The sequence below is a fragment of the Coregonus clupeaformis genome, chromosome 14 (genome assembly GCF_020615455.1).
Source record: "Coregonus clupeaformis isolate EN_2021a chromosome 14, ASM2061545v1, whole genome shotgun sequence".
NCBI lineage: Eukaryota > Metazoa > Chordata > Actinopteri > Salmoniformes > Salmonidae > Coregonus > Coregonus clupeaformis.
Genome location: NC_059205.1, coordinates 40,712,675 through 40,739,717, shown reverse-complemented (window position 1 = coordinate 40,739,717; position 27,043 = coordinate 40,712,675). Strand labels below are relative to the sequence as shown.

Genomic DNA, 27,043 nt, shown 5'->3' with positions numbered 1-27,043 from the left:
ACAGGAATCATGCATTGCAACATTCACAACATTTAGCTTAATCTTCCAAATGCACAGTACTGGGTCCACTTCTGTTAACATAGAATAAGGAACAAAACCACACAATCATATCAACACTAGCCTGGAAAAATATATGTACACATTCTGAACTCTTATTTAACATATTAGCCTTACAGTATTTAAATGAGCCATATCCTTACCACTCAAGTATTCTACTCACGTCACAGACAATGCTGCTTAAAACTAGTTGTGAAGGTGAATCTGGCCTGTATTCATAAAGCGTCTCATAGGAGTGCTGACCTCGAATCAGGCACCCCCCGTCCATGTTATCTTATTCATTATGTTCTAAAACTGATCCTAGATCAGCAGGCTTTATGAATACGTGTCCTGATGTTTAACATGCTGGTTAAGCCAGGGGGATTACGTTAAGAGAAGTAAACTACATACAAATATATTTCGTCCTGGAGCAGTGCTAAGAGGGCCAGCCAAGGCCTGGTAGAAACCATGAGGCTTAGTAAAGGCCAGCTCTTCCTCCTCCTCAAAATCTGATATACTTTTTAACAGGTCTGGAGGCAGAAGAGGGGAGCTCTTGTCCTAGTGAGAGAATGAAGCAAAAGGGATGGAAGGAAAAAAGAAAGAAACAGAAAAGGTAAGCCAGTAAGAAATAGGTTGGTAAAGAGGTAAGTTATCCAAAGATGCGGCGAAGCCAGTAAAGGTAGTAAAAAGATAGGCCTAGTATTCCAAAGATACAGAAATACTTTACACCAAGCCCTGTCCTCACGCTGGGTTGGTGAGTAATTTAACCAAAGGCATTATTGTGCCATATAAGCCCATACATTGGAGTTGTTCAAGCATAACAACAAGCATAACAATTTGACACCAATACAAGATGCTGGAGATTGATCATCCAACCAGATAGTACTTCAACATTGAAATTCCTTCCTAGTCAAGTCGACCACCTTAGAAAAATGAAAACATGAGGCCAAAACAGAAGTGGGAGGAACCTGCAAGCATTATGTAATACACTCCATAAGAACAACATGGCTCCCAATCAGTTGCTCAAACAAACAATTATGGTCAGTCCAATACCAGATCTTTAAATCCAAATGCTGGATATATTTCCTGTGGGTCCAGGACTGAATTTCCAAAGCCTACGCCAGGCCAATAACAAGTCCAGCGAGACCCAATGGACTTAAATCCAACATTTAGTGTTGAGTAGGCTAATGTACCATTCAGCATAGGCATCATATAGCCTAATATGCATCCTCTCACCACTTTGTTACAAGAACAGTTACACCATCCATATACCAAATTGTAAACACACTAAAGACGTGTTAGGAACAGAAACAAGAAAAGGAAACATAAAATAGGTTTCCATCCAATTGGCGACAGATTTTCATGCAAATATTCTAAAATCCGCATTAAACCCAATATGCGCATTTTCCCACCAGAGATGTGTTTCCATCAAATTGACTTGTTGAGGATAAAAGGTTGTGCGTGATGACGTAGAGCACATAAAAATACCTTTTATGGTTAAATTCCCATGTACAGAATAAGAAATACAAGTTAAACGAGTTTCCACTGCATTTCAACTCTACTGATGGTTTTCGCACAACAAATGTTGCGTTACATAGCAAGTGTGCCCACTCTGGTATTGGCAAGTGCGCTCTAGCCAACAGCTGGCAGATACAGTGAAGGAAGGCCTATAGCCTACATGATGAGATTATTATGAACAAAAGAGCAAGATTATTTGTATGTCAAACGGCAGCCAAACAAGCATCAATGATCATGTCACCAGAATAAGACCCTCGATATACAGCTGTAGAAAAAATTAAGAGACCACTGCACATTTTTCTTAAATCAGCATCTCTACATGTATGACAGCTATTCCATTCCAGTGTCTGTTGAATTCCAACACAGGCACACCTCATTCTACTGAATTAGGTACTGATTAGGTGATCACCTGAACTAAATCTTATTTAACGAGGAAAAGTATAAAAACCACTGCTGTGGTCATCACTATCCTCTTGCAATAGGACCAGCTGGATGGCAAAATGCTAATAGTACCTCAAAAGTAATATTAATCAAAAAATAACTATTGACCATGCCAAAAGAGTTGAAAAGGAAAGTCAATTCTGGCTTTACTGGCAGAGGGATACAGTGAGCGTCAGGTTGCTTCCATCCTTAAAATTTCAAAGACGGCGGTTCATAAGAACAAGGTCAAGCAGCAGACATTGGGGACAACAAAGCTACAGACCGGCAGAAGGCGAAAACGACTTTCTACTGACTGGGATGACCGCCAACTCATTCCAATGTCACTCAACAACCGTAGGATGACATCAAGTGACCTACAAAAAGAATGGCAAACGGCAGCTGGGGTGAAGTGCACGGCGAGGACGGTTTGAAACAGGCTCCTAGGGGCAGGGCTGAAGTCGTGCAAAGCTAGAAAAAAGCCCTTCATCAATGAGAAGCAAAGAAGAGCCAGGCTGAGGTTTGCAAAAGACCATAAGGATTGGACCGTAGAGGACTGGAGTAAGGTCGTCATCTCTGATGAGTCCAATTTTCAGCTTTGCCCAACACCTGGTCGTCTAATGGTTAGACGGAGACCTGGAGAGGCCTACAAGCCACAGTGTCTCGCACCCACTGTGAAATTTGGTGGAGGATCGGTGATGATCTGGGGTTGCTTCAGCAAGGCTGGAATCGGGCAGATTTGTTTTTGTGAAGGACGCATGAATCAAGCCACGTACAAGGTTGTCCTGGAAGAAAACTTGCTTCCTTTTGCTCTGACATTGTTCCCCAACTCTGATGATTGGTTTTTCCAGCAGGACAATGCGCAATGCCACACAGCCAGGTCAATCAAGGTGTGGATGGAGGACCACCAGATCAAGACCCTGTCATGGCCAGCCCAATCTCCAGACCTGAACCCCATTGAAAACTTCTGGAATGTGATCAAGAGGAAGATGGATGGTCACAAGCCATCAAACAAAGCCGAGCTGCTTGAATATTTGAGCCAGGAGTTGCATAAAGTCACCCAACATCAATGTGAAAGACTGGTGGAGAGCATGCCAAGACGCATGAAAGCTGTGATTGAAAATCTGGGTTATTCCACCAAATATTGATTTCTGAACTCTTCCTAAGTTAAAACATTAGTATTGTGTTGTTTAAAAATGAACATGAACTTATTTTCTTTGCATTATTCGAGGTCTGACAACACTGCAACTTTTATGTTATTTGGACCAGTTGTCATTTTCTGCAAATAAATGCTCTAAATGACAATATTTTATTTGGAATTTGGGAGAAATGTTGTCAGTAGTTTATGTTATTTTTGCCCAAACACATACCTATAAATAGTAAAACCAGAGAAACTGATCATTTTGCAGTGGTCTCTTACTTTTTTCCAGAGCTGTATATTGGAAAAGAGCATCAAGCTCATCACCTTGCACTTTCACCACACTGTGAAGTACATCATAACTTATTTCTAGCCTTATCTGTAGCCTAATAAACTGCATGCTTTCCCGACATAGTGGGAGGACCACGTCATCATCTGACTCCAAGTTTACGTCGATATTATTATTATTATTATTTCAAAATGTGCACATAAAAGCATTTCCACAGACATCTCGCATAATTAATTTTAACAGCGTATTTTGTTTTGTCGACATTTGGAAAGTTTACCGACAAATGTTCTGTTTCCATCAGGCCGGTCATGACTTTTTTAATCCGACATACTTTACTCAATAAAAAGGTTGGATGGAAACTGGTTATAGAAAATAAAGCGTATAAGAACAACCCTATTCGACAACCCTTCCTTCTCTTCTCCTTAAACGCTCCATTCCCTAATTTGCAGCGCTTTGTCCCAAATGGCACCCGGTCAAAAGTAGTGCACTAAATAAAGAATGGAGTGCCATTTGGTATGCAATTTAGGTCTAGGTGGTTGAGGAGTTCACCAAAACTCACCTCAAAGGGAGGCCCTCTGGGTGCGTTGTCCTGGTCTTGGTGGAAGGCCCCGGGGGGCGGCCGCTTGCCCATCCTCTCCCCCACGATCTGTCTGCTATCCCCCATGCGGTAGGAAGGCTCCCAGTAAAAATCCTGCATTTTCACATCCGGGTACTTCATCTTCTTGTCCATGCTGTTCTGCTGTTGCTGCTGGGGCACCGTCTGCATGGCATACGGCTGCTGCTCAAAGAGCTTGAGGGGGTCCTGGGCGCTTCCCATGTAGTAGGGCTGCTTGACAGGCATCTGCATGGCCTGCATCTTCTGCATGGTGGGCTGTGTCTGGTGCTGCTGGGTCTGGTGCTGCTGAGTCTGGTGCTGCTGGGCCTGGTGCTGCTGGGCCTGGTGCTGCTGGGCCTGGTGCTGCTGGGCCTGGTGCTGGCCCCACATCTGTCCAGCCTGATCTACCTGCATGTACTGTTGGTCAGGAGGAAAACAGTACACTTGTCATACATTTTCCCCTGTAGCACAAAAACAGTCTATCTATGCAGGAAAAACATGACGCTCGTCATACATTTCAAGTTGCAACGCAAAACATTAAAGCTGCCTCTAACAGACAAGCTCATTCATTCCAGCAGAATACAATATCATTCCTGTAAATAACAATTTTGGCTCTCAACAGACTGGACTGATGTTATCTATTAGTTCCTTACCAGCCCAGAACCATTGTGATCTATAAATGTACCTGCTGCATCCCAGGATGGTGAGGTGGGCTTTTGCCCTGCTGTCCTGGCTGCACAGGCTTGGTGGGCGACTGCTGCTGTTGGACAAGAGCCTGGACCTGGAGCTGCACCTGCTGCATGGCCTGCTGGGCCTGGGAAGGCTGTTGCTGAGGCTGGCCCTGTGGGGGCCCCTGGTTCATGGCCCCCGGCACTGACGGCCTCTGCTGGCTGTATGGAATGTGCGACGGCTTCCCAGCCTGAACCTGCACCTGCTGGATGCCATGAAAAATACATTATTCATTTTTCTTATGCTGTAGTTTTTTGGGTTCCAAGCACATTTGTATTTGTTTACACAAGAGGATCAGGTGGTGTTTTCCCAAATTAAACATAGTCCTGGACTAAAAGGCCTTTTCAATGGAGATTCTCCATTAAAAGTCCTTTTAAATCCAGGATTAAGCTTAAACTGTGTCCTGTATTCTGGACCTTAGAGTTGAGCACGTCTCCCTTTACCTGCTGGGCACCGGGCTGCTGAGGGTGGGAGGACGACTGCAGGAACGGCCCGGGGACAGACATTCCCGTAGAGAAGGTGAAGCCGGGGTTCATGGAGAACGCCACGGGAGGAGGGATCACATAGGCCGGAGGGGGGAAACCTGGAAAGATCAAGTTCATTTAATTAATTCACATGGCAGAATACAATTGAACTGCGAACAGTTTACAAATAAAACAGAGAGGGTTATTCGCTACTCTCAGATCCAAAAAATATTTTACGTGTGAAACTGTTCAATCTAGGCACTGTGATCACTGTGAGAGGTGGCGCTGGTACCTGGTCGGCTGGGCAGGGGAGGGAAGGCTCCCGGGTGGTGGATAGGGATGAACTGGGAGGAGCAGGTAGTCTGGGTCTGAGTGACTGGAGTCTTCCTGGCCTCAGACACTGGCGTCTTCCTCATCTCCGGCTGGGCTTTCACCTGCACAAAGACACACAAACTCAGTAAGGTAGTTAAGCCTTCAACCACAGTAAACATGTCTGCATCCCATAGGGATCTGGTCAAAAGTAATACACTATATTGATAATAGGGTGCAATTTGGGACACATACATACAATCACAGGATATATCCCAACTTAAAGAAAAACAATGCATTTGTTTGACCTGTTTCCCTGCGTCTGCAGCTTTCTCATGGCTGTTCTTCTTCACCTCACTCTTCCTCTTGCCATCCCGCTTCAGCTCTCCTTTTCCCGGCGTGCCGTTGCCTTTGCCGAACTCCCTCCGTTCCTTCCCTGCCTCCTTCTGGTGGTGGATGCGGCTGGGATCCCTGCTCTGCTCCCGGGGCTTGATGTTCTCCTTGAAGGTCACCACGGGCCTCTCGCCGATCTCCAACACGCTGTTCTGGGTCTTGCCGATGGACAGGACTGACTTCAAGCCCATGTTGCCCTCGTTGGGGGTCTGCTCTCCATTGGAGGACTCCTGGAGCACAGGGGCATCCTTCTCTTGGGGCTCTTCGATGGCCAGTTCCTCGATGTCGGTGACGAACAGCAGCAGGCCGTCGCTGACTTTGTACTGAATCAGCCTGAAACACACAGATTACTTTATTGTCCAATGTACATGGGAGTCCAACGTAAACACAGGCCTTGTAAAATACTGTTGCATCTTTTAAAAGTACGCAATTATTCGAAGATGGAAACTACTTTTATATTGTCAATATGGATGTGGTAGTTCATAATAAGTCTTTAAAACAGTAGTGGGTAGAGAGAGGAAGACTCACCCTGGCTGGTTGTCTGCCACCCATTTCCCCAGGCTGATGAGCCTCTGGTGACGGGCACGGACTGGCAGACCCTCCTTGTCCACAGCAACACCCTGGTGGCCTTTAGTGAAGTCAAGGGTCCTGGAAAAGGAGTACACCAAAACAGACCAGGGTTAATACAAGAAAACGTGGAACATGGTATGCACACAACCCCACATTCTATATGGAAGAGAGGCTGAGACAAAAGGGTATGTAGTGTATGTACCGTAGAGCTGGTCTGAGAGCCAAAAAACCCTGCAGTTCAAACTCCTCTGGAAGTGGAGTCACTGGAAGAGAGGTAAGGGACATTAGAGACAATCAACAAAATGTGATAAAATGTGCGTATCAAAAGCATGGCCATTACCTGATGCACAGGAAACATCATCTTCCTTCGGTTGGAAACTGTTCAGAATGGACACCAGCCAAGGCCAAACACTAAGGTGAAATAAGAGCAAAATCTTGTTTAACTAAATACAGACATTCCAAAACCACATTCAAAAGTATTACTGCTATTGCTAAGATCTAAAAGAAAGAGTCCAAAACTAGTAAACAATACAATATGCTACAATATCAGACAGGCAGAATGTATCTAACTAAACACCTAGAGGGCAAACAGTGACATTGAAAGAGAAAAGATACACATACTACTGTCGTCTGTCCACGGCACCGTCCTGAAAAACGGTTGGTCGTAGTTTGAGCCAGTCCAGGGACACCTTGATGGCCGGCAATGGACATTCTCCCATGATCTCCTCTCCTCGGTTCTTGTTCAGCAGTGCCCGGCTACACATGACACCCAGAAATGACACTGTGGGAAAGGAAGATTAACCACCACATTAAAACACCACCACCAACAACCTGGCTCCTTGAATAATTCCAATTCCACAGAGAGTGAGGTCGAGAAAAGAGTTAGAGGTAATCTTACTAGTGGGGCCGTGAGAAAGCACCCTGCAGTTGATACAGTTAAATCTAAGATGGATGTTATCAAATCAGTTATCCGTACTTCCAGATTATAAAATAAAGCAAGTAAAACTCCAAATCTAAAAACAGCAGCTGCATAACCACAAACAGGCATGTCATTCACAAGGTAAGTTGTCTCGTGCATATTGAGAGACAATTGGAGTTGGGGGACATACTGAAGAGGCCGAGAAGTTGGAACCAGCCGATTGGCTCCTCGGAGCTGAAGGTCTGGTCGTCTGCTTCGTTGCCGAAGTCCCTCAGATGGTGCAGCTCAAACATGTTGATAATTGTGATGTGGACCAGCTGCTGGGAGCTGAAGGCTTTCTGCAGAATCAGCCTCTGCAAAAAAAAACAATGGTGTTATATATGGAATTGGGGTAGCTTCAGACATCTTTGGGCAGTTTCCTGGACAAAGATTAAGCCCTGAACTAAAAAGTACTTGCAAAGTAGATTCTCCATTGAGAATATTTTTAAGTCCAGGACTAGGCTCAATCAGTGTCTGGGAAACCGGCCCATAGCTTGTTTAGTGCAGTAATGCAAAGACTTTCATAGAAGAGGTACATATCTCTACTTATGGTAGAGAAATAAACATTTAATTCTCTGGCAACAGATCTGGTGGACATTCCTGCAGTCAACATGCCAATTGCGCACTCCCTCAAAACGTGAGACATCTGTGGTGTTGTGTGACAGAACTGTACATTTTTGAGTGGCCTTTTGTTGCCCCCAGCACAAGGTGCACCTGTGTAATGATAATGCTGTTTAATCAGCTTCTTGATATGCCATACCTGTCAGGTGGATGGATTATCTTGGCAAAGGAGAAATGCTCACTAACAGGGATGTATACAAATTTGTGCATATTAATTTTTTGAAATAAGCTTTTTGTGCGTATGGAAAACTTCTGGGATCTTCTATTTCAGCTCATGAAATGTGGGACCAGCACTTATTGCGTTTATTTTTTGTTCAGTGTACATAACATGGCAACATTTTCTAATAGATGAGCCAGCTGGACAAGATGACCATGAGCAGCACTCAGCTCAACCTAGCTAACATTTCCCCAGCCTAACTGTAGCCTAACCAATATCCAAACAGCGATTCAGTGAAAAGAAAAATCTGACATTGATTGATTTATCAAGACGATCGAGTCCCCACGCTTGTCTCAAAGCAACGCGAAACGGTGCTGAAATAATGGACCACACGCGGGTATAGGCTATTGCTTCAAATGTATTATAACAATTGGATAACTTTGCCAATTTCAGTAAGCAACAATTTGATGCCTTCAATTGCATTAGCCTACTTTATTCAATATTTTTGTAATTCAGTGATATTTATTCCAACAGGAATTATATATGGATCCATCCAGTTGTGGTTAAGAAAACAGTGCATGTGGTGGGCTATGCGAAAAGATAAGTGAAGAGACATCCCTTGCAAAGTTTAGAACTGCCAGGTGGATAGTAGTAACGGGCGCTGCCTAGCAACCATCAAGACCTTAAGAGCATAGTGCGTGCCAATGCCGCCTCAGCATTACAGCTACAGTTCATACTAAGCCATAGGCAGAACATTACCGCAATCATGACTAGGTCGGTTGGCGGAAATAAAAGTAGATGCTTTGTCACCAGCAATACCTTTCATCTATAAAGAAAAGTCTGCAAAAAGTTGTCTGGATGGTTAAGTTGTTTGAAAAACATATTGGTTTGAAAGGTCTATATCCTTAGTTCCCCTTCACAAAGTATGCGAGGATTTAAACTTTACTTTAAAACATTACCTGAAACTGTTCTTCCAGCTTTTCCCTCAGGTTGTTAAGCTTCTCCAGACTCTTGCTCAGGTAAACGTGACCGTGGAACTTGATGAAGGCCTTGATGAAATCTGACACACTCCACTTTGTTTTGACCTCATCGCGGCTGAAGACAAGAGACAGGGATTAAGTATACATAGAACAAGTTCAGTTCCTAAAGTCTACACACTGTAAACCAGCTGGGTGATATCAACACCGGTTAAGATGGAAATCAAACTGCTCATTAGTCCCATCCCAAATGATGGTTGATAAAGGTGGGAAAATAGATACAGCTAAGCATAACACCGCTTGAAATGAGGCTACAATAAAAACGCTCAATGATACCTTTCAACAGCTTTAGCTAGAGCTTTCTGCAGGTTGGTGGAGGCTGCAGGGAAAGGGAACTTGACGGCGATGCTCCTGCAGTAGTAGAATATCGTTGTGAGGTGGTCCCCTTTAGAGGAGGCCAGGATGGCCAGCTGATTGTAAGGCTGACCTTTTGGAGAGGAGAGACATTGACAGATCAACAGGTTGACAGAAGACTTAATATCCTGAAATGATTTCCTTGTCAGGTGAAATTTGGGAATGTGCAAAGAAGCACATTGATGCTGTGTGTACCGTTAAACAAATACTGTACATTAAAACTTCTGTATAAAGTACTTACCATTTGAAGGGACAAGTTGAGCTGCGTGTCTGTAATAGGACTCTGCTTGGCTGGTTTGGTTGCGATATCGTGCTGGAAGGGGGGGAGAAGCATATAAGCAAAACACCTCAAAGCACTGCTTCAGTGTCTGCTAAAAAATATTAACCACAAAATGATCTGCCCAGTGAATTTATTTTGTAGCGATAATGTGAAAACACTCACCGATGTCTCCAAGGTGGACGAGACAATGCTGGCAGATATAAGAGCAAGAGCTGGGTTGGGGTTTTACAATGGTGCTGGTGTTGGTCTGTTTATTGCTGATAATTCCAAGCTGAGATGACTTCACACGGCAAGGCAAGTCCACGTTGAACACAGTACACAGCTCCTGTAGTAACTGTTAGAGGCCAGGATCAAGTATTATTAAGAGCAGACGAGCTGTGCTTTATCTGTCATTCTGACGTTGTAGAGCTTCAAACATCATTTCATGTGTAATGTATTGACACTTGTCTATGTCCTGACTTTTGCTTTTAAATGTCTGATGTATGAATGTTGTTCTTTTGTATATAATGTTTTCATGTTTAGAAAGGGAGCTACAAATGTATTGGGACAGTGACACAATTCTTGTTGTTTTGGCTCTGTACTCCAGAACTTTGGATTTGAAATTCTACAATGACTATGAGGTTAAATAGCAGACTGACAGCTTTCATTTGAGGGTATTTTCATCCATCACGGGTAAACCATTTAGAAATTACAGCACTTTTTGTACATAGTCCCCCCCATTTTAGGGGACCAAAAGTATTGGTCCAAAATTCATAGCACGCAATGAATACATCAAGCTTGTGACTTATGTTGTACATTGTCCCTGTCCAAATTAATGGAGCAATCGGGGGAGAAGGGCCTTGGTCAGGGAGGTGACCAAGAATCCAATGGTCACTGACAGAGCTCCTCTGTGGAGATGTAAGTTGCTCTGGATAAGAGCGTCTGCTAAATGATGTAAATGTAAATGAGATGGGAGGACTATCCAGAAGGACAACCATCTCTGCAGCACTCCACCAATCAGGCCTTTATGGTAGTGGCCAGACGGATGCCACTCATCAGTAAAAGGCACATGACAGCCCGCTTGGAGTTTGCCAAAAGACAACTAAAGTACTCTCAAATCATGAGAAACAAGATTCTCTGGTCTGATTAAACCAAGATTGAACTATTTGGCCTGAATGCCAAGCGTCACGTCTGGAGGAAACCAGGCACCGCTCATCACCTGGCCAATACCATCCTTACGGTGAAGTGTGGTGGCGGCAGCATCATGCTATGGGGATGTTTTTCAACGGCAGGGACTGGGAGACTAGTCAGGATCGAGGGAAAGATGAACGGAGCAAAGTAAAGAGAGATTCTTGATGAAAACCTGGTCCAGAGCGCTCTGGACCTCAAATTGGGGCGAAGGTTCACCTTCCAACAGGACAACGCCCCTAAGCACACAGCCAAAACAACGCAGGAGTGGCTTCAGGACAAGTCTCTGAATGTCCTTGAGTGGTCCAGCCAGAGCCCGGACTTGAACCAGATCGAACATCTCTGGAGAGACCTGAAAATAGCTGTGCAGCGACGCTCCCCAGCCAACCTGATTGAGCTTGAGAGGATCTGCAGAGAAGAATAGGAGAAACTCCCCAAATATAGGTGTGCCAAGCTTGTAGCATCATACCCAAGAAGACTCGTGGCTGTAATCGCTGCCAACGGTGCTTCAACAAAGTACTGAGTAAAGGGTCTGAATACTTATGTAAATGTAATATTTCCGTTTTTTATAAATTCGCAAAAATGTATGCCTGTTTTTGCTTTGTCATTATGGGGTGCTGTGTGTAGATTGATGAAAAACAATTTAATCCATTTTAGAACAAGGCTGTAATGTAACAAAATGTGGAAAAAGTGAAGGGGTCTGAATACTTTCCGAATGTACTATATAGAGATATATACATCTCTCTCTATATCTATCTATCCACACTTGTTTTTACGGTTATTACATTTTATTTTCATGACGGTCTTCATCCATAAACATCTGTTACACAGTTATATGGCAATTATGCCAACCCTAGTTAGGCTACATTGTAGTTGTAACTTACTTGTGTGTAGAATCCACTAGCTGCCTCAAGAAATAGGGACAGATTGGCCTGCACTTCACTTCTATTGGGGTTGGCTCGGTTCTTGGCTTGACTCTGTAGTGTTGTTATTTGATTTTTAAAAGCATGGTTCCAGCTGAAAAATTGTGAGAAAATCAAATCAACGTATAATTTCTAGTTTCAGAGTTTAATCAAACAGCTGATGATAATCCATCTAATTCCAACAATACAATAGCTGTATTGTGCTTGAACGCAAGCTGACTCACTAAACTTATCTACTTTCTTTATAGTTGTCTTGCAATCTTACAAATGTAATTTCCAGTTATAAGGTCATTCAACTAGCTTAAGAACTACTGGACTAAAGACAGTATTTTGACATTAGGCATATGGGTCAAATGACTGTCAATGAAACAGAAATACATACCACAACATATAGTTATGTGACCTTCAGATGTGTTTCAGAAAGACACCAAAACATTTTTTCATTATAAAATTAGGACCATCTAAAAGTTAAGAAGCGAGACTAAGACACCTAGACCTAGCAAGAGTAGTAGGCTGGCTGATCGGTTTCATAACATAATCAATGTCATGTAAACTGGGGCTTACAGATCTTGCTCCACTTTCTTGTCCAAAGCATACTCCAGGTCAGTCACCAGCATCTTCTGGTACAAGTCCTGAAGCGCCTGCCTTGAAGTCCAAACCTCTGCTGCACCAAGCTTAAAATCTAGGGGAAAGGAGAACATTATGGGCACTCCTCTCACTGATATTTTATACACTTCAAATGGATTACCGTGTAGACTAAACCACTAGAATGAGATATTTCTATAGGCTAAACATCCTTCATCAAATAGGCCTACAACAGTGAGACTATTCATAGATACCTTGGGGTACATATGCAGAATATGACAAATTAATATGCAATCCCTGTCCCAGCTATGGGGATGATCAACATCCAAAACAGACAAGTATAAAAGCTTTCAAGACCAAAACTATCGACATTAAGAGAAGATATTATCAAAAGCAATACTGTCTGCAATTCATAGACTCTATATGCAGGGGTTGTGGATTAAAACAACAAAGGAAGCCCAAATTTGAGGTGTGAACATACCTGTCATGTCAGCCTTCAGGGCCTCTGCCTGCCTGCTCGGATGTAAACAAAAGAGGAGGTAAGCTAAGTCAATCAATACAGACCCACTGGGGGGGGAAAATGTCAAATGTAACCACATCCTACATTGCTACCTAGTATAAACCATAAGGAATTAAGGTCAGTGATTTAAACAAAGTACTGTATTGCACATTTAAAAAGATTAACATTAAAACTATGGGGATTAAAGTCATCTGCCACTAACTCCTAAATTCAATCAAACCTGTAACTGGAGATTGTATTCCTGGTTTGACATGCTGGAAAGGGATAGGCTAAAAACTACAGCTACTACTAGTTTCAATGGAAAACATAGGAGGAAACATAGATTGTCGTCTTATGCAATTGACTACTTCTCACTATCGCATCTTTCCATCGCCAATAGACTGCTTTGTTGGATTGCAATGCATTCAAATTATACAATCCTACTGGTATCTCGTAAACTAAGCAAGATTGGCCATATACTGTTGCTGTTCTCCTTCATCGTGTGCCTCAATGGTCGGGCACCTTCGTGGTGTAGCTCAATGGTCGGGCTAGGGATGAAGAATAATAATAGACAGGGCTCGCAGTGTTTCTGCCCCTGTGCTTGCTAAAGCACATTTACGTCATTTAGCAGACGCTCTTATCCAGAGAGCGCGACTTGCTATGACATCCCAATATCTGGCAACAACCAAACATTCGCCAAATCCTCTCTGATATAACAAAGGACCTGTATATTTTCATAAAAACAGCAAATTCTTGGTTTCATTTCGTGAGACATGCACAGTGAAGTGTCAATCCAGCAAACTCGCATTCAAACAGGCCAAACTGGAATGCATGTATACCACATTTCATCTAGCGTCAGCCAACGACTGTCACCAGTCGCTAGTTGGCTACGACTTTAGATTGATTATAGTGGATTAATCTTTGGTTATATTTGGCTTGCTGACTTTACTTGGCGTTTGATTTACAACATCCTTGCCTGGTTAATCCAATGACACTAGTCTCAGCTGTAACGTTTTACTAAAGCCAAAGCCCATTTAGCCAGCCATTTTTTGAATATTGTTAGTAAGCAATGTGGACAGAAAGGTTCACTGCAGTGACTAACTAGTTCAGTTTAGCTAGTTAAATGGTAGACATCCGGACTCAGTCCGACATCCAGTAGCTAACTAGCTACCAAGCTACGACATGCCCAACAGGCTAACCTTTGCTAACTACCAAACAAGGGCAGGGGCGCTACTAGGTTAGCTAGCTAACGGCTATGGTTAAACTAGTTTGCTGTTAACTACGTAACGCGCTCGAGAATTAACGTAGTACCTAGCTATCCATTTTCTTCACGACACATACTACTGACTAGCTTTTTCCTTCTCTATGGAAATAACCATGGTGGTTAGTAAAAGCTTCGCTAACGTGTTATCGTATCGACCTAGCAAGCTAACGTGAACTAGCTAGTCATCCTAACGTTACTAGCTAGCTAGAATACTACTGTGTATTTTAGCAAACTAACATGCTAGCAGTAACAGCCATAGCTAGCTAATAACTGGCCCTACTCATAGTCACACACGTTTTTAACATGAATAAACAACAAGGATTGCACCTTTAGTGAAATTTCATTCAAATAGGTAACGTTAGTTAGCTGCTAGCTCAAATAACGCGTTGCTAACGCTGCGTTGGCTAATTAGCTAGATAGCAGCACGGCAACTTATGGCGATAACACAAATAAGATTAAGCAGTAACGTTAGGTGAGAAAAAAACTATTTCAGAAATGTATAATTTTACATTTACCGTAAATATTGGGCGCAGAGGTTCATCCTGTCCGATCTACGGTCTTTAGACAACGACTGGTCCAAAAGCAAGCGCTACTCCCGGCGCCATATTGTTCGTCACTCTGTCACAAGCAGAGCCACCGGCCCAGTTGCTGGGTTCTAGACAACTCTGAAACTCTAAAATCTCCGAGTTAAAATTTGCGTAAGGTTTTTGTGTTGAGCTTCCTATTGGTTGATTCTGATACTTTCCGAGTGGGAAAGTCGGACCTCATCTTTCTACACGTTTCCAAGTCGGAAATGTCCGAGTTCCGAGTTGTTTTGAACGCGGCAAGTATACACCATGCAAATTATGAGCAGCTCAAGGTATGGTTAGCCAGCTTTCAAATTGTGTTTCAAGCCAGTGGGCCTGCTTCGTGGTCACATTGACCTACAATAATATATCCATTCTGACCTCAATTGCCTTGGTCAGAATTAGGAAAATTATCCAAATTAACCTAGGATAACTAGGTTAACCAAGAGGTTAATTCTAGGCTATACTAGAATGGAATCACCCAGACATTTACAGTTCGATTGCCTATTTCACATCACAAGCCGAGTCAACTTTGCCATAAGGGTCCTGGCCTCTTGGCAGATATAGTAGGCCTATGCTCGTTTACAACAGGGAGGTTGCAATACTGCACACAGCCAACCCCAATGCGAACAGGGGAACACAACCAAAAAAAGGCAGCAGAATTATCCCACCTCTGCCACCAGTGTAGTGATTCAAAGACAAAGCGAATTCGGAACAGCCAGAATGGGGCTTGAACCAGCGACTCTTCTGTTATGGGGCGAGCACAGCACCAGGGCGCCCAAGACCAGACCTATTTACAGAGAACATGGTAGTCTACACTCACATTCATGGAGGCTATGAGGAAAAAAAGTTTTATTTCAGTATATAACGAATTAACATAAACTCAATTATTTTTTAGATTATTAAATGCATGATAGGGTCATATACTGTAGATTATGCAAAGCTATCACAGCAAATGTATAGGCCTAATTATTATTATAATGGTAAATTGCCCCATGTAGCTCAGTTGGTAGAGCATGGCCTTTGCAACTCCAGGGTTGTGGGTTCGATGAAAAAATAAAAAATGAAAAAAAATAATGTATGCACTCACTAACTGTAAGTCGCTCTGGATAAGAGCGTCTGCTAAATGACTAAAATGTAAATTGTCCGTAGGCCACACAAACCATAACTGCAACTTGATGGTTAGTGCCAGCAAAGACAGGATGGAATGTTCTTTACATTAAAGGAAAAATCACTTGCCACATCATCAAATGATGCATTTTGCATCATCAAGTGACACTTTGCTTCTTGAATGGTCAATATCTTGAAAACTTGACTGCTGACATTCAAAACATTTTAGGACTGTATTAACAGTGGACTAATGAAAATAATACCAAAATATAGTTTTGAGTGGACTTTTCATTTAAAGTAAGCCTATAAGGCCAAGGCCATCAGCCCTTTTAACAACAATTAGTTCAGTGTTCTCACTTAATCCCATGTCTAGACCGTCTAGGCTACTGGAGTCAGAAGCAAATGAATACTGGTAGTAGAAGGTCTATTAAAAAACGGAAGAAATATTTAGATCAGTGGCATGCCCCATTATGTGGCAAATTTGCCAGAGGCCACACGAAGTCTATAATAAATGCCAATGTAGCCTACCTATTGTTTTAAATTGTATTGTAAAATAATACATTTTCAAACGTCCAGTGCTGTGAGTGCCTTTGGTCCTGTGCCTTTCCAGTGCTGTGAGTGCCTTTGGTACTGTGCCTTTAATATAGAGTGCAGTGACGCTCTGTATCCTGCGAGGAGACTGGGATACTGCCGCATCCAAATGAACCTCGCCTCTCTCTGCGGTCGCTAACAGCAAAACAAAGAAGAACAAATCGGTAGTTGCAGAAAAAGAGACTCATATCCAGTCATATCATGACGGACAACACTAAAACTCACGTTATTTTGCTGTCATGTGGAAGTTTTAACCCCATCACTAAAGGACACATTCATATGTTTGGTAAGCATTACCTATACGTTCTTCTGTATATTTTGAAGGGCTGTTTTGTGCTCCAGATGTTGTGGGTAGAAGAATGAGAAGGCGTTCAGGAGTCAAGATTACTATGGCAATTAACCTATATATCAGTATTATAATGTCAGAATTGCGTGATGTTGGGTAGGCGTTTTGCCATTTATGGTATTCGCTGTCCACGAGAGGGGTGCTGAAATGGGCGACGGCCTCAGTGACGGAAATATGATTATGTCAATTAAGTTAAAGTCTTATCATTGAATTTCACGTGGGGGTCTTTATTTCGCTGTGTGTTTTTGAACACCACGGATGTTTAAAATAATTACTTGAATTAACAACAGAACCATTCCATCTACAGGTTATTATTACTATATTAAGCGCACAGTACCATTTCAGTGTAGTCTACGTAGGTGGATGCTGCATAGGCCGACCAGCCCTAAAAACAATAGCAAATGGATTTGAAAAAGTAGGCTAGGCTATTTTGAGATAGTAATGCAGTATCAGTATACGGATGTTGAGCCACTGGACACAGGGAGCATCTTGAGCATGTTTGGGCATTGGTTGCCTGATAGCAGATACTGCGTCACTCATAACTAATGAGAAATCGTATCTCAAATCATAATAGCATACAATCAATATTTCCGTGCAGCCGAGCAATAATGTAAAAATAATCGGCTAAACACAACAGGGTTTCACCAATTCATGGAAATGCAGCAAAATGTCAAGAAAACACATGGCAAATCTAAATCTCCTGACTAAATATTTTCTAATTTTTGACATAATTGTTGTCCTGCATATACTTTCTTTTTCATGTTCTGTGACTGCAGACTTGCAATTTGATTAATTCATAGAGGCAATTGCGTTATTGTCTTTGCCCTACCTGTTATCAGTTTTCAACGGACATTTCATCAATGAAATATCTGTGGACTATTTCATCATGGTTTTCCTGTTGCTTGAAACATTAGGCTACTGATCCAGTACACACAATTCAGTAAAGGCACAATGCCACAGTTAGGGAGATCACATTTCAACAGCCAGCCAGATGCATCAGTATATTGACGAAAACAATCACAGAAGAACTAGTAAAGTACTGTATTTTATAATACAAACCATTATCATAAAAGAGAGTTAAAATGACTGTCATCCAAAATTAGGAATATGAGGGTACACCATAGGCTAGTACCCTGAAAAATAACTAAATCCTAAGAGATAGTCATTAGAATAGATAGAGTGAAATCATTATGCTGCAGCAGTAGTAAGTGAACCTGGAATATTATGAGGCAGAGGGGGAAAGCATCCATGTTTCCATGACCTATTTTTCAAACCACCTCTCTGCATGCCTTGGAGTGGCAGTTAAAGAAAAATGAAAGTACTCTAGTTGCTCATAGGGAGCAGTTGAAACTCCCCCAGTGAGCCCTTCTGACTCACAAAAGGATTACATGAAAGAACAGAAAGAGAAGTAGCAAATACATACATATATCAAGGACTAGGACTACTGAATATGAAAACTTGTGGATGGTGTCAAATCATACATTTTAATAGTGATTCAGTTTCATCAATTTTTCAAGTCATTGTTGAGAAGAATTGTGATTCTCTTGAGAATGTAATGGTAGTAGTTCATTATTACCTCATTCAATAGTTGCATGTCTTCACTAGATTCCTTGTCTGTGTCCCAAATTGCACTCTATTTCCTATATAGTGCACTACTTTGACCAGAACCCTATGGTCCCTGGTCAAAAGTAGTGCACTAAATATGGAATAGGGTGCCATTTAGGACGAAGACTTTAGTTATTTTTTTTTTGCCTCAACCCATCCCAGATTTCTGACTTTCTTATTAACACTCAACTCAACCTAGCTTTTGTACTTTTCTCTCTCAATAATACATTCTCTAATCATACTAAAATGACTCTATCTGTAGTGGCTCTGCTCAATTTGCACAGGCAGTGTACAGTCGTGGTCAAAAGTTTTGAGAATGACACAAGTATTGGTCTTCACAAAGTTTGCTGCTTCAGTGTTATGAGATATTTTTGTCAGATGTTACTATGGTATACTGAAGTATAATTACAAGCATTCCATAAGTGTCAAAGGCTTTTATTGACAATTACATTAAGTTTTTGCAAAGAGTCAATATTTGCAGTGTTGTCCCTTCTTTTTCAAGACCTCTGCAATCCGCCCTGGCATGCTGTCAATTAACTTCTGGGCCACATCCTGACTGATGGCAGCCCATTCTTGCATAATCAATGCTTGGAGTTTGTCAGAATTTGTGGGTTTTTGTTTGTCCACAAGTTCTCAATGGGATTAAGGTCTGGGGAGTTTCCTGGCCATGGACCCAAAATGTCGATGTTTTGTTCCCCGAGCCACTTAGGTATCACTTTTGCCTTATGGCAAGGTGCTCCATCATGCTGGAAAAGGCATTGGTCGTCACCAAACTGTTCTTGGATGGTTGGGAGAAGTTGCTCTCGGAGGATGTGTTGGTACCATTCTTTATTCATGGCTGTGTTCTTAGGCAAAATTGTGAGTGAGCCCACTCCCTTGGCTGAGAAGCAACCCCACACATGAATGGTCTCAGGATGCTTTACTGTTGGCATGACACAGGACTGATGGTAGCGCTCACCTTGTCTTCTCCGGACAAGGTGTTTTCCGGATGCCCCAAACAATCGGAAAGGGGATTCATCAGAGAAAATGACTTTATCCCAGTCCTCAGCAGTCCAATCCCTGTACCTTTTGCAGAATATCAGTCTGTCCCTTATGTTTTTCCTGGAGAGAAGTGGCTTCTTCGCTGCCCTTCTTGACACCAGGCCATCCTCCAAAAGTCTTCGCCTCACTGTGCGTGCAGATGCACTCACACCTGCCTGCTGCCATTCCTGAGCAAGCTCTGCACTGGTTGTGCCCCGATCCCGCAGCTGAATCAACTTTAGGAGACGGTCCTGGCGCTTGCTGGACTTTCTTGGGCGCCCTGATGCCTTCTTCACAACAATTGAACCTCTCTCCTTGAAGTTCTTGATGATCGGATAAATGGTTGATTTAGGTGCAATCTTACTAGCAGCAATATACATGCCTGTGAAGCCCTTTTTGTGCAAAGCAATGATGATGTCACGTGTTTCCTTGCAGGTAACGATGGTTAACAGAGGAAGAACAATGATTTCAAGCACCACCCTCCTTTTAAAGCTTCCAGTCTGTTATTCTAACTCAATCAGCATGACAGAGTGATCTCCAGCCTTGTCCTCGTCAACACTCTCACCTGTGTTAACGGGAGAATCACTGACATGATGGCAGCTGGTCCTTTGTGGCAGGGCTGAAATGCAGTGGAAATTAAGTTCATTTTCATGGCAAAGAGGGACTTTGCAATTAATTGCAATTCATCTAATCACTCTTCATGACATTTTGGACTATATGCAAATTGCCATCATTAAAACTGAGGCAGCAGACTTTGTGAAAATTAGTATTTGTGTCATTCTCAAAACTTTTGACCACGACTGTATATCACAGACTTTGAGCTGGTGACTTGCAACACATAGTCTACAGTAAGTTTCCACAGACAGGCTTGCTTGAAGATGACTCATATAATCAGTTTCTCTATTGGTGGCATGCAGGCGGTAACGTTACTCCACAATAACAGAGTGAATAGATACAAATATGAATTCTTGCCCTGTGGTCGAAACAAAAAGTCCTCATCAATCAACTTCCAATTGAAAACAGCTGTTATTATATACCTAATTTGTAGCCTAAACTAAAGCATGGCTTCTGGAATTCTTTGATTTGTCTCCCTGGAGATAAACTGTAAGAATGAATTTGCATGGATACTGGCAAGCCAGGGTTAATTCATTTTTGGGTTACCTTAAGCAAAAGATTCAGCAATACATCAGATTGATTCACAACAGTGCCCTGTGGAAAACCATTTATTCATTTTTGAATGACAACACAGTTAAATACCGTTTATGACAAGAAGAAATTCAGTTACCAAACTTCTCATGACAGAATTATAAACATTTTGCTGATGGCAGACAATAAGACACAGGTTACCTGATTAAAACTGTAATATTGTGCACACTATGAACTATGATAAGTATGTTGACAGTTATGTACTGTATCTGCTTTTACAGAAAAAGCCAGAGAATACCTGCACAAAACAGGGAAGTTCATTGTGATTGGGGGTATCATTTCACCTGTACATGACTCCTATGGCAAACCGGTAAGAACTTCTTTAACAGTATATTCACAGACTGCTTCGTTTGGTATCTATGAAGTTTGAGTAACTAACAAATAATCACCTAATCTTATCTGACTGACATGAGTAAGTGTTGCATTCGGATTACATAAGCCACCTCTAATACTATCGTCATCTATTCTCCCGAGCCGTTTCTGGAATGAATGAAAAGCTTGTCCCAGTTTCTCTCTCTATAAGAAACAGAAAACATGAATAATAAATGTAAGAGAAATGACGTTTCAGTCAGATCATGAATCTTATGTGCATTTTTTAAATAATTGTGTCTCTCGCACGATAAAGACATAGATCGAATGAGGATTGGATTAGTATGTTATAATTTTTGTGGTTGCATAAATGATTGACATTAGCCACAGAATGTCATCAGTAATTTCCAACAAACCTACAGTACATTCCTCACAAATAAAACATGTCAAACCATTCGATTACCATGCAGAGACATACAATAAAGAGAATAAACACAATGTATGCGTTGTAAATGGCACTCTATTCCCGACGTAGTGCACTACTTTTGACCAGATATAGTGCGCTATATAGGGAATAGGGTGCACACAATGTGACACACACAATGCACACAATGACTGGTTGAAAGCTTTATCGATCCCACCGTGTGTTCACAGGGCCTCGTCCCCAGCAGACATCGTCTCATCATGTGTCAACTGGCAGTCCAGTCCTCCGACTGGATCAGGTGAGTCAGTGGCTATCCGTCCAGAACAACAAGGTGTGTCCCAAATGGCACCCTATTCCCTACATTCTGCACTGCTTTTGTTGTGCACTATATAGGGAACAGGGTGCCATTTGGGACACAGACCTGGTGAAAATAGGTATCATTATCAGTAAACAGGATGACATCACTTCCTCTATTAGTCCTTTGAGACAGGATGTTTTTCTGGCAATGTTACTATCAAGACACAATGTGTGAGGTATTTAGCAGATGTGTATTATCATCAGTTCTATTACCCTACAAATGAAAAGGATAGAGATCAGGGCACGTATTCATAAAGCGTGAGTAGGAGTGCTGATCTAGGATCAGTTTTGCCTTTTAGATTATGATGAATCTACAGGAGGGACCTGATCCTAGATCAGTACTCCTACTCTGAGACGCTTTATGAATACGGGCCTAGATGTACACAGCTGTTCATCTATCATGTGTTATTTTCCTGCAGAGTGGATCCCTGGGAGTGCTACCAGGACACATGGCAGACTACATGCAGCGTGCTGGAGCATCATCGTGACCTCATGAAGGTAAGCCAGGCCAACTCAGGGAATAAGGACCAGTTACTCAAATCACACTTTATTGCCATATATATATATTTTAAATCAGGGGCACCTTCAGCACCCCTACTTCCCACGGCTATATGTATTGCATGAGCTGTACATTTGGCAATGAAGGATAATATCAAGATACAATTGTGGTAGTTCAGAGAGAAGAGAGTTCAAGGTAGCCTACATTGGATGCAACATAATTAGCTACTGGAACTTATTCATAGATGATACATTCCTGCACGGCCCACTGGCTAGTTGAAGTGTGTGGTGGAAATATTTATAAAGACTGAGAGCAATTTGAACTGTTTTTAGAAATAGCCTGTACCATTAAAGTATGCTGCGATTGTTTCCATGGCAACAAAACATTACATATTTAGAACACTACAGTATATCAAACCACTGCTGTAATATGTGACAAATCCAATCCTTCCATCAGAATGTGAGCAATCTATTTGTGCTGCTGACCTAAGCTGGATCAAATGCCATTTTTTGGGACTGAAGGTGTCAATCATTGTATTTTCCTGTCCACAGAGAGTCACAGGGTGCATTCTGTCCAATGTGAACACACCGTCCACAACTCCAGTGATCGGCCAACCACAGAATGAGACTCAGACTGGCATCTATCAAAACCACAACACAATGAACAACAAGCCCATTGCCAGTGAGGGATTATGTACATACATACTACACAAATGTCTTTCAGATATAATTTATGCCATTTTCATTAGGTTGACAATAAAGGTCTGGTACTTAGAATCTTAAATATAATTTATGATTGATAAAAAAGAGGGAAGGTTGTTGTAATGTACCAAGAAATGGATTGTCTGCTTTCTATAACTTTTTCAATGGATATAATTTGCTACTAGAAAATGTCTGATGTTTGCTTCCTTATACCTAAACAGTTAAGCTGTGGGGGAAGATGAGTGAGAGCTTGGGCAAAATTTGCTGTGTTCGCCCAAACATTGACCGTTTTACCTTTGTGGGTAAGTAGTATGCTACACAAGCAGCTTCCTGAAAAACATACAGTACATTTGTAATTGTATGGTAAATTCACAATGATTGATTAATAACCTTTTCTTTGATATTTTTTCTTTGATTTCAAAAGATGAAAATGCCAACCTTGGCACTGCAATGCGATATGAGGAAATTGGTGAGTTAACACTCTTTTGTATGTCTCCATAAGATTGATGTATTACCAATATTGCATACAGTCTGTATATTGTCAGAATACAAAAGCTTTTAGCTTAGGTCATTATATTTTCCCTCAACAAACCATAGTAACTTTCTTCATTATCGAATAATTGAACAGGAAGTTATCTTATCCATGTACTCTTTGTTTATTGGGTGTCTAATTTCTGTCTTCCTGTCTATTGTCCAGAGTTGCGCATCTTGCTTCTGTGTGGCAGTGATCTTCTGGAGTCATTCTGCATCCCTGGCTTATGGAAAGACAGTGATGTAAGTAGGCCCTCTTGCTCTTTCTCTTCTATGTCTTCTTAAGTCTGTTGTAAGACTGTCATTCCCACAGAAAATAATAACACTTTTAGTTTTTTTTCTAGTTCTTTTCATACTTTGCATAGTATACATACTAGCTCCAATGGCTTGCACTGAAGTTCTAAGCAGACATAGTACAGCCTGTAAAGAGGCCAAAGGTGACACTGCAAGACTAATAGTTTTGAATAATGTTGACATTTTAATCTATCCAGTCTCCACTTAGAGGCATGAATACAAATTATTTAATACCCTAATGAGCATAATGTTGCATCCAAGATACTTTACCATAACTATTAGTGACCCATTTAATCAGCATTGTAAGGCAATACTGAAATGTGTCATACAAATGGTTTGCAGATGGAGGTGATTGTGGGAGACTTTGGGATTGTTGTTGTGCCTCGGGATGGAGTTGATACAGAGAGGATAATGAACCATTCCTCTGTGCTGCGCAAGAACAAGGTAATATCTACATTATGAGCCTATATGAGTCATAGTTAAAAGTGGAAACCCAATAAGCTTGATAATGTAATCTGTTAAAAGCTTATTATGTTCATGTCTTTACATGGAACCAACTCTGTACCATAGAAAATGATAAATGTCAATTTATTCATTCTATAACATGTAAAACTTTCTCTCTGTGTGTTTTCTTCAGGACAACATCACAGTAGTAAAACATGATGCCAACCACCCTATGTCCATTGTCAGCTCAACCAAGAGCAGGTAAATGTGAATTATAATTTATCAACCATCCTATTTTGGGCCTCCATTAGGCCTATTTAATAAATAATAATAAATAATTATGGAATCTACTGTCTTTTATTCACTGTGGACTCTGGTAAAGTTAGGTTATTTAAAAAAAAGGGAAAATCCACTCAAACATTTTTTTTCATTAGTCCAATGTTGATACAGTTCCAAAATGTGTCATCGGACACATCATCTTGATGATGCAAAATGCATTTCGTATCATCATGATGATGTGGCCGGTGACACTTTGCTTCTTGAAAGACCAATATCTTGAACACTTGACTGCTGACAATCAAAACATTTTGGGACTGTATCAACAGTGGACTAATGAAAAAAATACCAAAAGATAGTTGTTGAGTGGATATTCCCTTTAATGTACCACTTCAGTAGCTGTTTAGGCTCTTAGGTATAAAACATTTGGTAAACATTAGGGGGCTGTTTCCCGGATACAGATTAAGCCTAGTGCTCGACTAAAAAGCTTTTTCAATGGATATTCTCCATTGAGCTTGCTTTTTAATCCAGGACTAGGCTTAGTCTGTGCCCGGGAAACCGCCTCTAGAAGTTGAACAAAGCTGTTCCCATATCACATTCTAATTCTATGTCCCTTCCATCAGACTGGCCCTGCAGCACGGGGACGGCCATGTGGTGGACTACCTGAACCAGACAGTCATCGACTACATCCTGCAGAGTCAGCTCTACATCAATGCTTCTGGATAGGAACTACTGCTCCTGCCTACTGTCATATTGTCCCTGTCTGTCTGTCTTTCATGTGAAATGTAAACTCCTCTTGAGCTATTGCTTTTCCATTCAAAGGAGCGTTAGATATCCATGTCCCTTCTTACTGTATCATAGTGACTCATTGGACCTGTGGATGTACTGTACAGCGAGGTGCCTGAGAGCTGTGTGTACGTGTGGACCACCTTCACAACTGACTTTGTGTAGGCTGCGCCGGCCGCGTAGGATAGAGAGGGGGATGGTGTTTTGGTCTGTCCCAAATGGCACCCTATTCCCTATATAGTGCACTACTTTTGACCAGGGCCTATAGGGCTCTAGTAAAAACTAGTGCACTTTTTATGGAATACGGTGCCATTTGGGATGTAGCCTTGGTGTCATGAAGAGAGGGCGCAGAGATTGTTATCTAATGAATGTTGGCTTTTGCTGTTTGATTTAAATCTGTCGGTTCTTAGACTGCATGCTTAGAACGTTTTTGTTTTGGCATGAGTACTTACTCACTTTGTAGATATATGTTGTGAAAGTGTTTGCAAAAAGACAAACATATAGTGGGTACCCACCTCTCACTTAATTTTCTATTCACTCTAATTCTACTGTATGTACAGCAATATCTGTATTGATGTATCTGCGATTGCAAATCAATGCCTAAATGTTTTGTCTTCAGTGGGAATTCGTGAAAAATGTACATTTGTTTGCACATAAGACAACGATTTGTACATAGATTTTATTTGTGTGTGAAGGATTTTGCACGTTTCTTCTGCTTGCCACTGAGCAAATTACCACAACTCCTAAAGCAAATGCAATGAACCTGTTTCTTACTATGTGCTATGTAGCTAGCTACTCGAGATTCTTTAAAAAATGTATAGTAGTGGAAAAAAACAACAGAACAAACTACAGAAGTGCAGTCCATGTGCCTGGGGATGAATTCACAGATACAACAGTCTCCCTCTCCCTTGCACTCAATACTGTCATAATATCATCAACCTGAAATAAAATGTGCTCTAATGTTGTTCTGCAAAGGAAGTGGGGACATAGCCTCTGATCAATAGTTTCTCATGTTCAGTGCCAGGACACTTTAGACAGTTTAGTTTAATGAGCATTGAGTGTAACCATTGATTTGTGCAGTAATGATTTCACAGGGTAATAGGGTGTATACAGTATGTGCACATCACAGGAGGTTGGTAGCACCTTAGTTGGGGAGTACAGGTTTGTGGTAATGGCTGTAACGGAAACAGTGGAATGGTATCAAATACATCAAACACATGGTTTCCAGGTGTTTGATGCTATTCCGTTCGCTCCATTCCAGCCATTATTATGATCCGTTCTCCCCTCAGCAGCCTCCTGTGGTGCACATTGTGGCCAATTGGTCAATGCAAAATAATGACGATTATTTTGTTTAATAAGTGTCTCAAATTGTGACCAAAGCATCTTGCATTCATATTTAGCTTTATATGTGTCCATTTGGCGAAGAATATTAGGTTATTCAATCTTAATATCCGATGATGCAAAAGCAAAATACATTCCACTGCTTCCTGCAATCTCACAGTTCATGATTTATAAGAAATGGACACACAAGTGCTACTAGTTGTCAATATAGTAGTATTGTATAAGCCTGGCATGATGCAAGACTATCAATAGTATACTGTGTGTAAGATGCTCCAGACAAACAATATTGCTTCTTTGTGTGTCATCCAAGTGTAATGAACAAACTGAACTGGGT

At 41.6% G+C, this 27,043-nt stretch overlaps 2 protein-coding genes across 6 annotated transcripts in view; one reads left to right on the top strand and one right to left on the bottom strand.

Annotated features, from left to right (window-relative positions):
* LOC121580897 (protein SMG7) overlaps positions 1-14,990 on the bottom strand; it is a 28,821-nt gene extending 13,831 nt beyond the window's left edge. For 2 of the 5 annotated variants that reach the window (XM_041896060.2, XM_041896061.2), the window contains exons 1-18: positions 14,819-14,988; positions 13,022-13,053; positions 12,520-12,637; positions 11,917-12,049; positions 10,028-10,199; positions 9,827-9,898; positions 9,508-9,658; positions 9,154-9,289; positions 7,568-7,730; positions 7,080-7,239; positions 6,799-6,869; positions 6,661-6,721; positions 6,417-6,536; positions 5,804-6,221; positions 5,479-5,620; positions 5,166-5,305; positions 4,679-4,927; positions 3,958-4,410 (exon numbers count right to left, since the gene is read on the bottom strand). In XM_041896060.2, coding sequence (XP_041751994.2) covers positions 3,958-4,410; positions 4,679-4,927; positions 5,166-5,305; positions 5,479-5,620; positions 5,804-6,221; positions 6,417-6,536; positions 6,661-6,721; positions 6,799-6,869; positions 7,080-7,239; positions 7,568-7,730; positions 9,154-9,289; positions 9,508-9,658; positions 9,827-9,898; positions 10,028-10,199; positions 11,917-12,049; positions 12,520-12,637; positions 13,022-13,053; positions 14,819-14,844 — 2,817 coding nt within the window. In that variant the 5' untranslated portion in view covers positions 14,845-14,988. Of the gene's footprint in view, positions 1-447; positions 595-3,957; positions 4,411-4,678; positions 4,928-5,165; positions 5,306-5,478; positions 5,621-5,803; positions 6,222-6,416; positions 6,537-6,660; positions 6,722-6,798; positions 6,870-7,079; positions 7,240-7,567; positions 7,731-9,153; positions 9,290-9,507; positions 9,659-9,826; positions 9,899-10,027; positions 10,200-11,916; positions 12,050-12,519; positions 12,638-13,021; positions 13,054-14,818 lie in introns of all 5 variants that reach the window. The other 3 variants (XM_041896056.2, XM_041896059.2, XM_041896057.2) reach the window with 3 other exon arrangements.
* Positions 14,991-16,646: 1,656 nt separating this feature from the next.
* On the top strand, positions 16,647-26,346 carry LOC121580898 (nicotinamide/nicotinic acid mononucleotide adenylyltransferase 2). The gene is made up of 11 exons (XM_041896062.2): positions 16,647-16,856; positions 20,969-21,057; positions 21,711-21,778; positions 22,257-22,335; positions 22,888-23,017; positions 23,259-23,339; positions 23,462-23,506; positions 23,735-23,811; positions 24,205-24,306; positions 24,500-24,567; positions 25,206-26,346. The coding sequence occupies exons 1-11, from the start codon at positions 16,772-16,774 to the stop codon at positions 25,306-25,308; spliced, it is 927 nt and encodes a 308-aa protein (XP_041751996.1). The 5' UTR covers positions 16,647-16,771; the 3' UTR covers positions 25,309-26,346.
* Positions 26,347-27,043: the final 697 nt, after the last annotated feature.